The following is a 15,976-nucleotide window of genomic DNA, read 5'->3' on the forward strand; positions in this document are numbered from 1 at the left end:
TGTCCAGGGTGTACCCCGCCTTCCGCCCGATTGTAGCTGAGATAGGCGCCAGCGCCCCCCCGTGACCCCAAAAGGGAATAAGCGGTAGAAAATGGATGGAGGGATGGATATATATATATATATATATATATATATATATATATATATATATATATATATATATATATAAAGCTTTCAATTGTCTTATGTAAGAATTTGACAATGATTGAATAGTTGAAACTTTTACTCTAGTGAATTAGAATTGCCTCACAAGACTGTTTAATCCGAGAACGTATTTTTTTTTGTAGTGGTAGCAGCAGCTGCCAGGTGTGGTGGCGTCGTGGTAACAGCAGAAGTTGCCTTGTTAGTAACGCCAAAGAAATTAGGCAATTAATTGGGGCCTGCCTTTAATTACCGACTTGTAATGATCTAATAGCCTTTGTGAACTTACTCCGCACATCAAATTTAATGCTTTTCAATGCGCTAAATCCACTGAATTCTTTTTAACGACACGCAGAAACCCTCGTCTATTGTTCTGGGTTTTCAGTTCCTGCACTCTCCAATCCAATGCAATAAAATCTTTTACGGATTTTTATTGGTGATGTAAACTCAAAAGACAAAGTCTGTGTTTTTTTCAGAATAAGATTCACCTCTCAACGTGCATTGATTAAAGAGTCAAGACCTAAAATGTATTTATTGACTTGAAAGGAAAACTAGGAATGATACATACAAACATATATATATATATATATATATACATATATTTACACATATATATACAGTACAATAAATGCCCTTTGGGATATTTGAAGCTCTTATTCAGAGTATTAAAGAGTAGTGAAGACAGTATTTGGTGATGTTTTATTGTACAAACCCTAACATTGCTGAGCAGTTCAACCAAGCTGGGTGCTGCTGGTGCTGAGTTCAGGGCCACTCGGACGTCTGAGAAGGACACTGAAAACCTGTTTTTCCGCATTAAAATATGTAACAGTAAAATGTTTGCCTGGTAGATAAAGACAGGCCAACATTAAAAATCAGGACTATTTGCCACTTCTTTGTCTCGCCTGATGGTCACATGACACGCGTGGCACACAAAAACAGTTTTTTGGCAATTTGTTTTTAGACAACATGTTGCTCAAAGTACACCTCACCATTTTAAAATAAAAGGACTGACATCTTGATTGTTACTGTAAACATAATGCTCGCTCACTTCCACTTGTACAGCTTCATCATCTTCTCCGTGAGCGCCACCAGGTAGTTGTCGCCGCTCGCCTTGAACGGCGCGATGTCCAGCACCGGCAGATCGGCGGGAAGCTTCTGGAGGAGAGCGCCGCTACCCGCCTCCCACACCTGAGGAGTCGCGGTCAGTGTTTTATTGTGAAAGCGACAGGGAGTTGAGCAGAACAAGACGACTGTGAAGGAAGAAAGTTGCGATCGTACCATGGTGGAGTTGGACGCCTCGTCTCCGGCGCACACCAGAGCCCCGTCTCCATCTGGGCTGGTGAAGATGGCGTTCTTGGTGAGGAGCTTGCAGGACGAGCCGGCGGTGAACGTCTGCACGGGCGTGGAGCAGCAGCCGGGCGGCTGGTTGGCGTACATCGAGGGCGTCCGGGTCAGGGACATCAGGACGCAGCGCAGATTGGGGTTCAAGCGGCCTGCAGGGGAGAGAGCGTCAGCGTACAGCTAGAGTCACCAACCTTTTTGAAACCAAGAGCTACTTCTTGGGTACTGATTAATGCGAAGGGCTACCAGTTTGATACACACTTAAATAAATTGCCAGAGATCGCCAATTTTCTCAATTTACCTTTAATAAATAAATCTATATACAGTTAATAAAAAAATGGGTATTGCGTCGAACATTTTTTTTTCCTTTTACGGAAGGTTTTTTGTAGAGAATAAATGATGAAAAAAACATTTAATTGAACGGTTTAAAAGAGGAGAAAACACGAAAAAAATTAAAATTTAATTTTGAAACATAGTTTATCTTCAATTGTAACTATTTAAAATTCAAAATTTAACCGAAAAAAATGAAGAGAAAGACCAGCTAATTCGAATTTTTTTGAAAAAATAAAAAAAAAGAATTTATGGAACATCATTAGTAATTTTTCCTGATTAAGATTAATTTTAGAATTTTGATGACATGTTTTAAATAGGTTAAAATCCACTGTGAAATAAGATTTAAATTTGATCCTAAAGATTTTCTAGATTTGCCAGAATATTCTTTTTTTAATTTTAATCATAAGTTTGAAGAATTATTTCACAAATATTCTTTGTCGAAAAAACAGAAACTAAAATTAAGAATTTAATTAAAATGTATTTACTATTCTTTACAATAAATAAAACAAACAAAGTACTTGAACATTGATTTAAATCATCAGGAAAGAAGAGGAAGGAATCCTAAAATAATTTTTAAGGTTGTATTTTTTCTCTAAAATTGTCTTTCTGAAAGTTATAGAAGCAAAGTAAAAAAAAAAAATGAATTTGTTTAAACAAGTGAAGACAAAGTCTTTAAAATATTTTCTTGGATTTTCAAATTCTATTTAAGTTTTGTCTCTCTTAGAATTAAAAATGTCGAGCAAAGCCTACCCAGCTTGCTAGTAAATAAAAAAATTAAATAAAATAGAGGCAGCTCACTGGTAGGTGTTGAATAGTTGAGCTATCTTTAGATCAGGCCAGCGGGCGACTCATCTGGTCCTTACGGGCTAACTGGTGCCCGCGGGCACCTCGTTAGTGACACCTGGCGTACAGAGAGGCAAGATGGGCGGGTATGCGGCGAAAGGTTCTCACCGGGTCGGTAGGTGACCAAGCAGTGCCGGCTCTCCGTCTCCACCTGGATGTCGGTGCAGCCCCCCGGCTCCAGCGGCAGCATGTGCGGCCTGTACGTGCTCTCGTTGACCTGCTCCCAGAAGCAGCCCCCGCCCGGGGAGCCGGCGATCAGCCCGCCGCACGGGAACGAGCTGGACTCCGCCTTCGGGATGTAGCAGAGAGACGCCACCGGGGCCCTGGAAGGAATGATGTTGGATGTAGGTTCCTGCCGTTTTGACATTGTTGGGGGTTTAAAAAAACAAACAAACAAAAAAAAAAAAGGCACAGACTTGGAGCGCAGCGGCTCCAGCTCCTGGACGTGCGTGCTGGTGTCTCTGATGTCGTAGACCAGCACCGAGCCGTTGTTCAAGCCTGCGTAGACGTAGTTGGTGCTGTCCAAACACCAGCAGCAGCTCCACACGGGCTTGCCCGTGTTGTAAGTCTGAACCACAGTGTTGGTCAGCAGGCTGCAACACACACACACACGCACACGCACACGCACACTTGCTTATGGTTGTCCATAGAGGCCGGTGACGACATGGTACCTGCGCAAGGAGATATTTAAGTGCCAACGGAGGTGGGCTTTCTCCACCTCCAGTAGCACTATCTTGACTACAATAAGGTAAACCCGGTGGTGTGGGTGAGCCCGTGACGACTCATGACTGCAGGAGGTTGCCGGGTCCTTAAAGGCCTACTGAAATGAGATTTTCTTATTCAAACGGGGATAGCAGGTCCATTTTATGTGTCATACCTGATCATTTCGAGATATTGCCTTATTTTTGCTGAAAGGATTTAGTAGAGAACACCGACGATAAGGTTTGCAACTTTTGGTCGCTAATAAAAAAAAGCCTTGCCTGTACCGGAAGTAGCAGAGGATGTGCGCGTGACGTCACGGGTTGTGGAGCTCCTCACATCTGAACATTGTTTACAATCATGGCCACCAGCAGCGAGAGCGATTCGGACCGGGAAAACAACGATTTCCCCATTAATTTGAGCGAGGATGAAAGATTCGTGGATGAGGAAAGTGAGAGTGAAAGACTAGAAAAAAAAAAAAACTACAGTGGGAGCAATTCAGATGTTATTAGACACATTTACAAGGATAATTCTGGAAAAAAAACCTTATCTGCTTATAGTGTTTTAGTGAGATTATATATTGTTGTACCTGTACAACCTGAAGTGAAGTGAATTGTGAAGTGAATTATATTTATATAGCGCTTTTCTCTAGTGACTCAAAGCGCTTTACATAGTGAAACCCAATATCTAAGTTACATTTAAACCAGTGTGGGTGGCGCTGGGAGCAGGTGGGTAAAGTGCCTTGCCCAAGAACACAACGGCAGTGACTAGGATGGTGGAAGCGGGAATCGAACCTGCAACACTCAAGTTGCTGGCACGGCCACTCTACCAACCGAGCTATGCTATGAAGGTCGGCCCCGCACCTTTCTTCAGCACCAGTCGACGGGTGGTGGCGATGCCCATCTCTGCCCTTCGCAAGGGACCCTCTTAGAAACAGGATCTTTCGAAATGATCGCTGCATTATACACTGTACTTTGTGTGTGTGGTCCAATCCAACCATGTTCGCTTGACCGCTCTGTTCCTTAGTAAAGCTTCACCGTCATCTTTAGGGAATGTAAACAATGAAACAGCGGCTGTGTTTGTGTTGCTGGAGGCGGTCGCAATACACCACTTCCCACCTACAGCTTTCTTCTTTGACGTCTCCATTATTCATTGAACAAATTGCAAAAGATTCAGCAACACAGATGTCAATAATACTGTGGAATTATGCGATGAAAACAGACGACTTATAGCTAGGAACGATGCTGGAACAAAATGTCCTCTACAATGCGTGACGTTTCAGCAGGATACTTTGCGCGAAATTTAAAATTGCAATTTAGTAAACTAACCCGGCCGTAATGGCATGTGTTGCAATGTTAATATTTCATCATTGATATATAAACTATCAGACTTTGTGGTCTGTACTAGTGGGTTTCAGTAGGCCTTTAATCTTTCAAGGCCCGCCTATTGCGCACCACCAGCATATTGCTTTTCTGTCAGGGTGTGCTCCCTTAGCCTTTGCCTAAATAAGCTGATCCACAAGGCAATGGGGCTATTTACCCATAGTTAGGTCAGGTTTGACGGGCGTCTTCTACACAATGGTAAACGTTTTTTTTTGGCGTACTTTGCAAACGTTTCCCCAGAGTCAGATAACTTGGTGCTTGACATATGCGGACATGATCATATTAACTTTTTTCCCCCCAATTTTGCCACCGTACACCTCAGTCATATAACTTGGCACTTGACATAGGTTAAAATGCAAACTTTTAGGTGCTATTTTTGCTACCGTTTACCACAGGGTCATATTACTTGGTGGTTGACATATGCTAACATTTTTAGCAGATTTTGACACAGTACAGTCATATAACTTGGTATGTGTGAACATGCTAACTTTTTTAGGTGCTAATTTTGCAACTGTTTACCACACAGTCATATGACTTGGTGCTTGACATATGCTAACATTTTTGGTTGTTAATTTTGCAAACGTACACCTCAGTTATATAACAAGCTACTTGACATATGTTAACTGTAAGCATGTTGACATTGGCATGCAATCTATATTTTTGCTAATTCCGCTCCCATAACCCTCAGTCTTGGTACTTGACAAATATTAACATGCTAACTTTTTAGGTCCTAACTTTGCAACAATTTACCAAAGAGCCGTAGGACTTGGTGCTTGAAATATGCTAATGTTGACATGCTCACTTTTTGAGCTAATTTTACCGCTGTACACTTCAGTCATTTAATTTGGTACTTGACATATGCTAACATAAGCATCTTAACTTTTTCATCAAATTTTGCAACAGTTTACCTCAGGGTAACATAACTTGATACTCGACATATGTTAACTGTAAGCATGTTGACATTAGCATGCTAACTATTATTTTCCTAACTCTGCTGCCATACACCTCAGTAATATAACTCGGCGCTTGACAAATGTTAACATTCAAACTTTTAAGGTGCTATTTTTGCAACCGTTTACCAGAGTCCTATTACTTGGTGCTTGACATATGCTAATGTCTACATGCTAACTTTTTAAAGCTAATATTGCCAAAGTACAGTTATATAACTTGGTGCTTGACATAGATTAAAATGCAGACTTTTTTGTGCTAATTTTGCAACTGTTTATGCAATATAACTGGATACTTGCGATATGTTAACCATAAGCATGTTGATATAAGCATGCTATTATTTTCATAATTCTGCTACCATACACCTCAGTAATATCACTCGTTGCTTGACAATTGTTTTTAGATGCTGTTTTTGCAACCGTTTACAACACAGTCATATTACTTGGTGCTTGACATATGCTAATGTTCACATGCTAACTTTTGAAAGCCATTTTTTCAATATTACAGTTATATAACTTGGTACTTGGCATGTGTTAACATGCTAACTTTTTTAGGTGCTAATTTTGCAACCGTTTACCACGGAGTAAAAGACTTGGTACTTAACATGTGCAAATAGATAGATAGATAGATAGATAGATAGTACTTTATTGATTCCTTCAGGAGAGTTCCTTCAGGAAAATTAAAATGTTAACATACTAACTTTTTTGTTGTTGCCAATTTTGCCACAGTACAGTTATATAACTTGGTACTTGACATGTGCAAACATGCAAAATTTTTTTTGTTGCTAATTTTGCAACCGTACACCTTATGAGTCATAACTTGGTACATGACACTTGCTAACTGTTAGCATGCCTGATTGTTAAGCTAATTGTACATTTGTAAGCCTCACCGAGTCATACATTTTGGTACTTGCTGCATCAATGCTGACGTTAGCATTTTGGCTTGACTGGAGCATATCGGCGGCTTGCGCACACACATCATTCACACGTTATTGGAGTTACCTGGTGAGTTTCATGTTGCCGTCCAGAGCGGCCGACAAGAGGAGGCTGTCGTTCTGTCTGTTGAAGCACAGACCTCGGATGTGATTGCTGTGGATGGGAATGTACTGGCTGGATTTGAGGTTGGCCAGGCTCACTTTCTTCACGCCCCAGCCTGACCAAGAGCGCACAAGAGTTGCAGCGTTAGTCTGACACTGATTGGTCAATGAGGCCGGATGGACAGTAAGGTCTCACCGGGCACGAGTGTGGCGTGGGGCGAAGGCTGTGAGGCCAGCAGGCAACTCATGGCTTCGCAGTAGGACAAAACTCGGCAACCTCCATTTTGAGACACCACCACCGCATCGAAGAAGCCGTACGGCGCCAATTTGGGTCGGTCAGGGCCACAGTGGAGCGACGATGAGGATGAGGAGGGGAAGGAGACGGCGGCTGAGCCCCTCTCAGTTTGTGTCATCTGAGTTCTAAGCTCCTGCAAGACAAGGCAAGACCAGTATGGTGTATTTCAACACTTTTTTTTTTTAATGGCACATTGGACAAATACAAATAAACAAAACAAATTGGGCTGTCAAATTTAACAAGTTAACTCATGTCATTAATCAGAAAAAAATATTGCATTAGTCATGTATATCAGGGGTCTCCAGAGTGTTTCTTAACGAGTTGACATTCGTTAGCATTCTAATACTGGCATGTTAGCTTTTTGGCAAATTTTGCAGGTACAGACCGCCGCATCAAATGTTTTGTTACTGGTACCGGTTAGCATGCCAACTTATTTTTTTTACCTCATTGTGTATGTGTATACCTCAGTCATATTTTGGTGCGTGATGCACGCTAACGTTAGCAGGCTAACATGCTAAACATTTTTCAGGTACACACCTTACAGCAATATATTTTGGTACTTGTTGCTCGTTACAGGTATCATGCTAAATTGTTTTCGCTAATATAACAGGTAACCACCTTAGTGTCATATATATATATATATTGGTATTTCAATAATGTTAGCTGTATTTATGCTATTGTTAGCATAGTACTTTTAGCATACTAGATTTTTAGCTCATATTTTTTGTTAGTTCACAGTATCTGGCCAGCGTGGTAACTCTTAGCATTTCAGTTGTGCTTTGACTCCTCAACATTCATTCAATCGAAATTTGTACTGCAATTGCAATGTCTAGTTCTTTGAAAATAATCAATATATTTAATTTGTTGTGAAGGTGAAAACTGCCTGGTAGTTTCCACCATAGGTAGAACTATCACATAATATATAAACATCTTTGACAATCAAACCATGATTGTAACCATCCACATTTTGTGTTATTAATGCGTGCAATTGCTACAGTATCTTAACATGCAAGTGTAGCTCCTCCTCTGGATGCAAGTGCATCTACAGCAGGAATTCAAATTCTGTATTGCTACAGTATCTTAACATGCAAGTGTAGTTCCTCCTCTGGATGCAAGTGCACCTACAGCAAGAATACAAATTCTGTATTGCTACAGTATCTTAACATACAAGTGTAGCTCCTCCTCTGGATGCAAGTGCACCTACAGCAAGAATATTAATTCTGTATTGCTACAGTATCTTAACATGCAAGTGTAGCCCCTCCTCTGGATGCAAGTGCACCTACAGCAAGAATACAAATTCTGTATTTCTACAGTATCTTAACAATGCAAAGTGTAGCTCCTCCTCTGGATGCAAGTGCACCTACAGCAGGAAAACAAAGTCTGTATTACTACAGTATCTTAACATGCAAGTGTAGCTCCTCTTCTGGATGCAAGTGCACCTACAGCAGGAATACAAATTCTGTATTCCTACAAAATCAGAAATCTGGCAAGACAAAAACACTGCACGTATTTTATTTATTTATCGTATTCTCATTAAAAACGTGTTTGTATCCATTTTTCTGTTGAGCTCTTTAAAAAAGCATGATGTTTAACAATGATTTAAAGCAAACTAATTGTCCATTCATAAAAACATTTACAAAAATTGTCTAGGGTACACTTATAGATAACAAAAAATGATATTGATCTGCAATTAATTCCAAGTTAACTATGAAAAAACTGCGATTAATCGCGAACAATTATTTTAATCGTTTGACAGCCCTAGGTTTTTAATTAGATTTTACTTGAATTTTCTATTGATTTCATTTTATTTGTACTTTATTTTACTTATTGTTTTTATCCGTGTGTATTTTTTAGGTGATTATTTCTTAGTTTTTGCGTAGTGTAGTCATTATGCTACGAAACACTTTGGTCCACTGATTATGTTCAAAGTGCTTTACAAATAAAGTTGGATTTGTACTACAAAAAATATTATTTTTTCATGGTGTCAAATAAGTATCGAAGATTGTGGAAATGTATCGGTATCAACTACTGACAGCAACCCTTCCTTATTATATCAGCACATATTCATGCATGAAATGCCACACAATGTAGGACCCGGGGCCTCAGATGGAGCCCGAATGAGAAGATGAAAATGAAAAAGTGATACCTGGAGTTCCTGTTGTGCTTGTCCATACTTGTTGCTAACCACCTCGAATTTGAGTTTGTACTGAGCCGATTCGAGTTCGGCCTTCCTCCTCAGAGATTGCTCTTCCTTCAGGACCCTGCGCACACACACACAAACACACAATGAGCAAAACGCGGTCACCTGTAAAGCAGAGAAAAGCAGGTGTACTTGCTTCTTCAGGTTCTCGTGCTCGCTGTTGTCCATGGCTCTCAGCTTGGGAGCGTAGAGCAGCAAGATGTCGGAGCGCTTGGCCTTCTTGTTGCACTGCGGACATTTGCCGGCCGAGCGCTGAGCCGTCAGCCAACGGTGGATGCAGGTGTAGCCGAAGAGGTGTCCGCAGCGCAGAGCGGAGATGCGATGCTCTCCCGCCGTCGTCCAGGCCTCGAAGCAGATGCTGCAGGTGTCGCTGTCGCCGTCCTCGCCCTGGGACGCCTGGAGAGGCGGGGCGGCGGGCGGCTGAAATGATGAATTAGTGCATTGAGAAACAAAGTCACATGACTCAGCACGCGAAAGATTATGCAGGAACTACTGACAAAAGACAATATTATAAATGTTGTAACTTTGCCAGGTTATTTAAAAGTTATCATACATAACAAGTAGGGCTGGGTGTTAAAACAGTATCATTATATATCAAGATTTTTCTTTGTTGACGGCCATATTAAAAAGTTAAAAATATCAAGCAAACACAATGGGATGGTGCGTTGTTGTTTGTGCTACGACGCCATCCTCTGGGATGAGTTCGCTCACTGCAGGTGCTGTAGTGTCCTTCCATTTACCCTGGGTGTTTTTTTCCCCCCAACCGGAGTGTCGTTCAGTCTTCAAGCCGTCCATAGCGTTTCTACTCGTGTGGATTCTTCAGCACTCCAAGCAACTTTTGTAAGTTCTTACAATACAACTCAAACAATTCATACTTACTAAACCGTCCCATGTGTGAAGTCTATAGTGGTGTTTTCATGCATTTTTGTACATGCTATTGTAATGAAACCAAGCTAGTGTCATTAAATAGTATACTAACATGTTTACAAATATCTGTGTTAGTTTTATGAACTTACAATGACATTCTTTTTGTATTGTTTCAGTTTCACAAACTCCTAAGTATATTCACCTAAATGTCACCGTGGAGTTATTGAGTCTGTTTAGCTGATTGGAGAGCTAGATTCCTCAGCCAGTAGGTCCATGACGATGACTTCTTTTTTGTTTGATCAGCCGTTTTACTGCCGTGTTACAGACACCGTTTGGAAACAATTATGGTATGTAAATAAACAGTAGTCAGCAAGGCTGTGAATCTTTGGGCACCACAAGATTCGATTCTTGGGGGTAACGATTCGATACAGAATCATTTGTCGAGTCAAAATCAATACTTTTTTTAATAACATTGGATGCCAGTTCTATGATTAACTCCATTCCCCCATAAAATAGTTCTGATAAAAGTCTATATCACCTAAAATGAAACCGTTTTTTGTTAAATAAAACTCCACCCAAACATTCAATAAAGTCCAATACAAAAAAGACATCAAGAGAAGTATCCAACACTTGTCTTTTCTAGAGTAAATATGTACAGCAGATATAGATCATCTACATCAACAATAAAATTTGTCTGAGAGGCTAGACAGGACAGATTTAAGAAAAAAATAAAAAACAATTTTTTTTACACCACCCAAGTAGTCAGACTAATGTGCGCTGCCACTATACCTGCAGAAAATAGTTCTTGTCAGGATTCTCTATGTTGACATTTTCATACTTTGCATTGTTTTATCAGGCATTTCTTCCTTTAGTGGTGTCCAAACCGTTTTGTATATATATACACAATATATATATATATGGCAGTAATCTCGCTCTCTCTCTCTCTCTCTCTCTATAAATAATGAATATATAATTAATATAATTGGATATTAAGAGTACGTGAAAGTTTGACTCATATCTTGTTTACTTCCATGACGACCTCCTTTAATTTTTGTAATCAATCAGAAATAACAAGCTGCTAAAATGCACCAAACATGGATACGTGTGGAGAGTGTTTTACATTTTTCCCCATCATTCTTTGTAATGGATTTAAATGGGTGTAATTCTGATCTTTTTTTAATGATATCCACAAATTATGTTATGTGTGACCATGTCTGTTGGCATTTTGTGGAGGTTCGATTGTTTTTTTTGCACCATGACTAGGGAAGGTTGTTTGCATTGGTTCATACAAGTATATACTAATAAGTTGTCATAGACCTGATTTACTCATATGGTCGACAAGATTCTAACCTGACTCTCGCCAGATCCTTGTAGTTTGCTGAGCTCTACACAAGGATCTGGGACTTCTCAATAGATGGATAAACCACTTGTCCGTTATCTCGAATGACGTGCTACTTCAACCACTCACTCGAAATCACCGCGTGACGCTGATGAGAGCGACGCTAGGAAATCCAAAACAGAATATATTGGATAACGACAGAGTGAAAAGTTGACAAATTACTTCAAAACCATTCACTGTTCATCTTTTAAATAATTAATATTAAATAGACTCGACAAAACAGTTGCAACAGCAGAATCAATGTCCGCACACGACTCCTCGTTGTGTGCTGCCATTGTTGTTTGAATCAAACAGTCGCTTCGGTGCTACGTCACATCTATGAAATCCCACCGGGCGATCCCGAATGGTTCATTATTTTCTTTTGCTACCTTGAAAGAGTTTGCAATGCCCTCAAGCCCAGATCCTTGTGCGAAGCCCAGTGAACTACAGGGATCTGGCGAGAGTCAGGTTAGACAAATCCTCATTAAACCCATGAGGTCTTACGGGCCACATTGAAGACGCCGGCAGGCGGCACATAGCCCGCGGGCCGTAGTTTGGACACATCCGTCTTTCATATTCCTTATTTGGCACTTTCATTTTAGGCGCTTATTGTTAAGTGTTCCATGTGATTTTACAATTACGTTTTACATTAAGTGTTTCCATGCTTGCGTTGACATTTCCTTTCTGCCTTGATAGCTGAGGGAGTATTATCAGAGGAAGGCTACATGTGGAATAAAAATATTTACGTTTCATCTTTATTTTCCGTAGGTCATTAAAAATATCAATAATTATCGATAATGACCGATACGAAACACTTAATGTCGTGATACAGTTTCCAGGCGTATCGCCCAGCCCTCTTGATAAGATATTTTGACGTCAAAGAAAAACAAGTTACATTACCTGGACGTCATCAGGCTGACCTTCTATTGTGTCGCCATCAGCGGCTGAAGACAAGAGCAGGAAGAATGGAAGATGATGTGACGCCACGTTGAAAGCCAGGGATGACATCACTCACCAACAGCTTCTTGTACTCGTGTGTTATTATCAGAGTTTTCGACACTCTGAATAGTGAGCGGGGCAGGTGCCACCGTCTCCACTGCCTCCGCCGTAGCAGCTGGCGCCGCTTCCCCTTCCTCCTCCGAATCGCTGACCTCAGTGCTGCTGGACTGTTGGTCAGCTGCCGCGGCGGTGGCAGCGGGCACACGCAGCAGGAAATACGGGAAGCCTCTGGAGGACGCTGCGTTCTGGCTAGAGTAGTGCACCCTGAGGCCCTGCCTGGAGCAGCCAGGCCCAGCATGAGGCACAGCAAAAGAAGCGTTGTCGAGCATTACAGACGTCGACGTACCTGAACCTCCTCCGCACAGACGCATGCTCCTCCGCAACGCGGCCCGCCCTCCTCTGACTGAAGGCCCAGGTGGCAGGAAGTCTGAGCTGCTGACGAGATGCCGCTGCCCTGTCGCCATCGTCCTCCTCCTCCTCGTCCACTTCCGTACTGCTGCCAGAGTCTGAGATGATAACCGGGGCTTCTGCGGCAGAGACGCTATTGTCGCCTCCTGCTGGAGTCTCTGGATGGGGGTCAATCTCCATGGCCTCCATCTGCACAAACAAATATATAAATACCAGTTACCCGTATTGCCTGAAAGCATGTCAACTCAAGGCTTTCATTGGTAACTGATCATGTTACTGCGCTCAAGTGTTGTAACGATACCAATATTTTGGTAAAGGTACTAAAATTATTTCAATACTTTTCTAAATAAAGGGGACCACGAAAAATTGCATTATTGGCTTTATTTTGACAAAAAATCTTAGGGTACACTCAACATATGTTTCTTATTGCAGTTAAATCCTTAAATAAAATAGTGAACGTACTATTGGTGAACAACTTTTATTTTAGTAGTAAGTAAACAAAGGCTCCTAATTAGTCTGCTGACGTATGCAGTAACATATTGTGTCATTTATTATTCTATTATTTTGTCAACATTATTAAGGACAAGTGGTGGTAAAAAATTAGTTATTAATCTACTCGTTCATCTGCTTACTTTCTCTTTTAACATGTTCTGTCTACACTTCTGTTAAAATGTAGTAATCACTTCAATTCTTCTGTTGTTTGATACTTTACATTAGTTTTGGATGATACCATAAATTTGCGTATCAATCCGATACCAAGTAGTTACAGGATCATACATTGGTCATATTCAAAGTCCTCATGTGTCCAGGGACATATTTCCTGAGTTTATAAACATAATTTACATTTAAAAAAAAAACGAAAGATGTTGTGATGCCAAAAAACATCGACGTAATCATAGTAGTAACGACTAGATATGTGTCTGTAATTGATATCACTACAGTGGATGTCAGGTGTAGATCCACCCATAGCACTTGTTCACATTGTGAAGCATTTTTAGCTATTCCTCGTCCTGCAGTGATGAGACTTGTAAGAAACATACTTTATTTTTCGCCATGGAGACCATGATTAAAGATTTGGCAGTCGCTAAAACACTGCAGACGGCGGATGGACGTTAGCCGCTAACTAGCTACCGTATTTTTCGGACTATAAGTCGCAGTTTTTTTTCATAGTTTGGCCGGGGGTGAGACTTATACTCAGGAGCGACTTATGTGTGAAATTATTAACACATTACCGTAAAATATCAAATATTATTATTTAGCTCATTCATGTAAGAGACTGGACGAATAAGATTTCATGGGATTTAGCGATTAGGAGTGACAGATTGTTTGGTAAACGTATAGCATGTTCTATATGTTATAGTTATTTGAATGACTCTTAGCATAATATGTTACGTTAACATACCAGGCACCTTCTCAGTTGGTTATTTATGCGTCATATAACATACACTTATTCAGCCTGTTGTTCACTACTCTTTATTTTAAATTGCCTTTCAAATGTCTATTCTTGGTGTTGGGTTTTATCAAATAAATTTCCCCCAAAAATGCAACTTATACTCCAGTGCGACTTATATATGTTTTTTTCCTTCTTTATTATGCATTTTCGGCAGGTGCAACTTATACTCCGGAGAGACTTATACTCCGAAAAATCCGGTATGTCTTAAAGCAACTCTTCCTGAGGGCGTTTCAGTGTTATAACCTCACCTTTATCGTTCATTTTCAAACCAAAAGGCGTCCATTCTCCCTTTTTTGTCAACACACTGTGTCTGCTTGTAAGTACTCCGTGATTGTGTGCTACTGAACATTCTCCTCTGCTCGTAAAACCAGCAATGTCAGGACGTGACTTCCACGCAGGGGCAGGGGGGGTGCGGAACAGGTACGTTTCAGAGACGGCATAGTACCGTAAATGATTAATTAGTGCGGTACTATACTAACACCAGTATATCGTAGAACCCTACTGTGCTCTTTCTTACTTAGTAAAGATGGTCAAGTGCATTTGAACAAATCTGTTAGTTTTTAGTACAGATGCTTGATTGGCAGGTTCAAATCATCCCACGGCTTCACGGTGGCAGAGGGGTTAGTGCGTCTGCCTCACAATACGAAGTTCCTGCAGTCCTGGGTTCAAATCCAGGCTCGGGATCTTTCTGTGTGGAGTTTGCATGTTCTCCCCGTGAATGCGTGGGTTCCCTCCGGGTACTCCGGCTTCCTCCCACTCCCAAAGACATGCACCTGGGGATAGGTTAATTGGCAACACTAAATTGGCCCTAGTGTGTGAATGTGAGTGTGAATGTTGTCTGTCTATCTCTGTTGGCCCTGCGATGAGGTGGCGACTTGTCCAGGGTGTACCCTGCCTTCCGCCCAAATGTAGCTGAGATAGGCGCCAGCGTCCCCCGCAACCCCAAAAGCGTATAAGCGGTAGTAAATGGATGGATGGATGGATGGAAATCATCCCCCAAAAAATAAATCATAATATAAATCGAAATCTGATGTCATTAACAAAAACATTAAAAAATGTCAGGTAACTATATTTTTTTCCCCCCCAAAAAAACTTAAAGTAGAAACAACTGGACATCATATTTGTGTCATGTGTTTTTGGAGATGATACAAAGTATATTCATGGAGCTAAAAGTTTAACTTAAAGTACCACTGATAGTCACACACACACTAGGTGTGGTGAAATTACCCTCTGCATTTGACCCATTCCCTTGTTCCACCCCCTAGGAGGTGAGGGGAGCAGTGAGCAGCAGCAGTGGCTGGGCTCGGGAATCAAAATTACCTCACATTAACAATGTCAAATAATTCTCAAAAATCTGCTAAAATATTTTTTGCCTGCAGAAATAACTAGACACCATCTACTGAGCATCCTGAAAGTTATAAATTATATTTTGTCCTCAAAATTCTACACACAGTATCCCATAAAGACAATGTCAAGAGTTTGTTAATCTTGCAAATTTATTCCATCATGCCAATGTGAAAAGTTTTTTGTTTTTTTTAAATCACATAAAGACAAGTGTTCACAGCCTTTACTCAATACTTTGTTGATGCACCTTTGGCAGCAATTACAGCTTTAAGTCCTTTTGAAATAGATGCCACAAGCTTGGCACACCTA

At 40.8% G+C, this 15,976-nt stretch overlaps 1 protein-coding gene across 2 annotated transcripts in view; it reads right to left on the bottom strand.

The window, feature by feature from the left end:
• Nucleotides 1-654: 654 nt before the first annotated feature.
• Nucleotides 655-15,976, bottom strand: part of rfwd3 (ring finger and WD repeat domain 3) — a 31,218-nt gene continuing 15,896 nt past the window's right edge. For both annotated transcript variants that reach the window (XM_061894421.1, XM_061894422.1), the window contains exons 2-12: nucleotides 12,809-13,059; nucleotides 12,479-12,738; nucleotides 12,364-12,407; nucleotides 9,355-9,638; nucleotides 9,165-9,279; nucleotides 6,920-7,151; nucleotides 6,689-6,839; nucleotides 3,075-3,251; nucleotides 2,767-2,981; nucleotides 1,420-1,634; nucleotides 655-1,329 (exon numbers count right to left, since the gene is read on the bottom strand). In XM_061894421.1, coding sequence (XP_061750405.1) covers nucleotides 1,186-1,329; nucleotides 1,420-1,634; nucleotides 2,767-2,981; nucleotides 3,075-3,251; nucleotides 6,689-6,839; nucleotides 6,920-7,151; nucleotides 9,165-9,279; nucleotides 9,355-9,638; nucleotides 12,364-12,407; nucleotides 12,479-12,738; nucleotides 12,809-13,059 — 2,088 coding nt within the window. In that variant the 3' untranslated portion in view covers nucleotides 655-1,185. The remainder of the gene's footprint in view (nucleotides 1,330-1,419; nucleotides 1,635-2,766; nucleotides 2,982-3,074; nucleotides 3,252-6,688; nucleotides 6,840-6,919; nucleotides 7,152-9,164; nucleotides 9,280-9,354; nucleotides 9,639-12,363; nucleotides 12,408-12,478; nucleotides 12,739-12,808; nucleotides 13,060-15,976) is intronic.

This window comes from Nerophis ophidion, linkage group LG03, assembly GCF_033978795.1.
Source record: "Nerophis ophidion isolate RoL-2023_Sa linkage group LG03, RoL_Noph_v1.0, whole genome shotgun sequence".
NCBI lineage: Eukaryota > Metazoa > Chordata > Actinopteri > Syngnathiformes > Syngnathidae > Nerophis > Nerophis ophidion.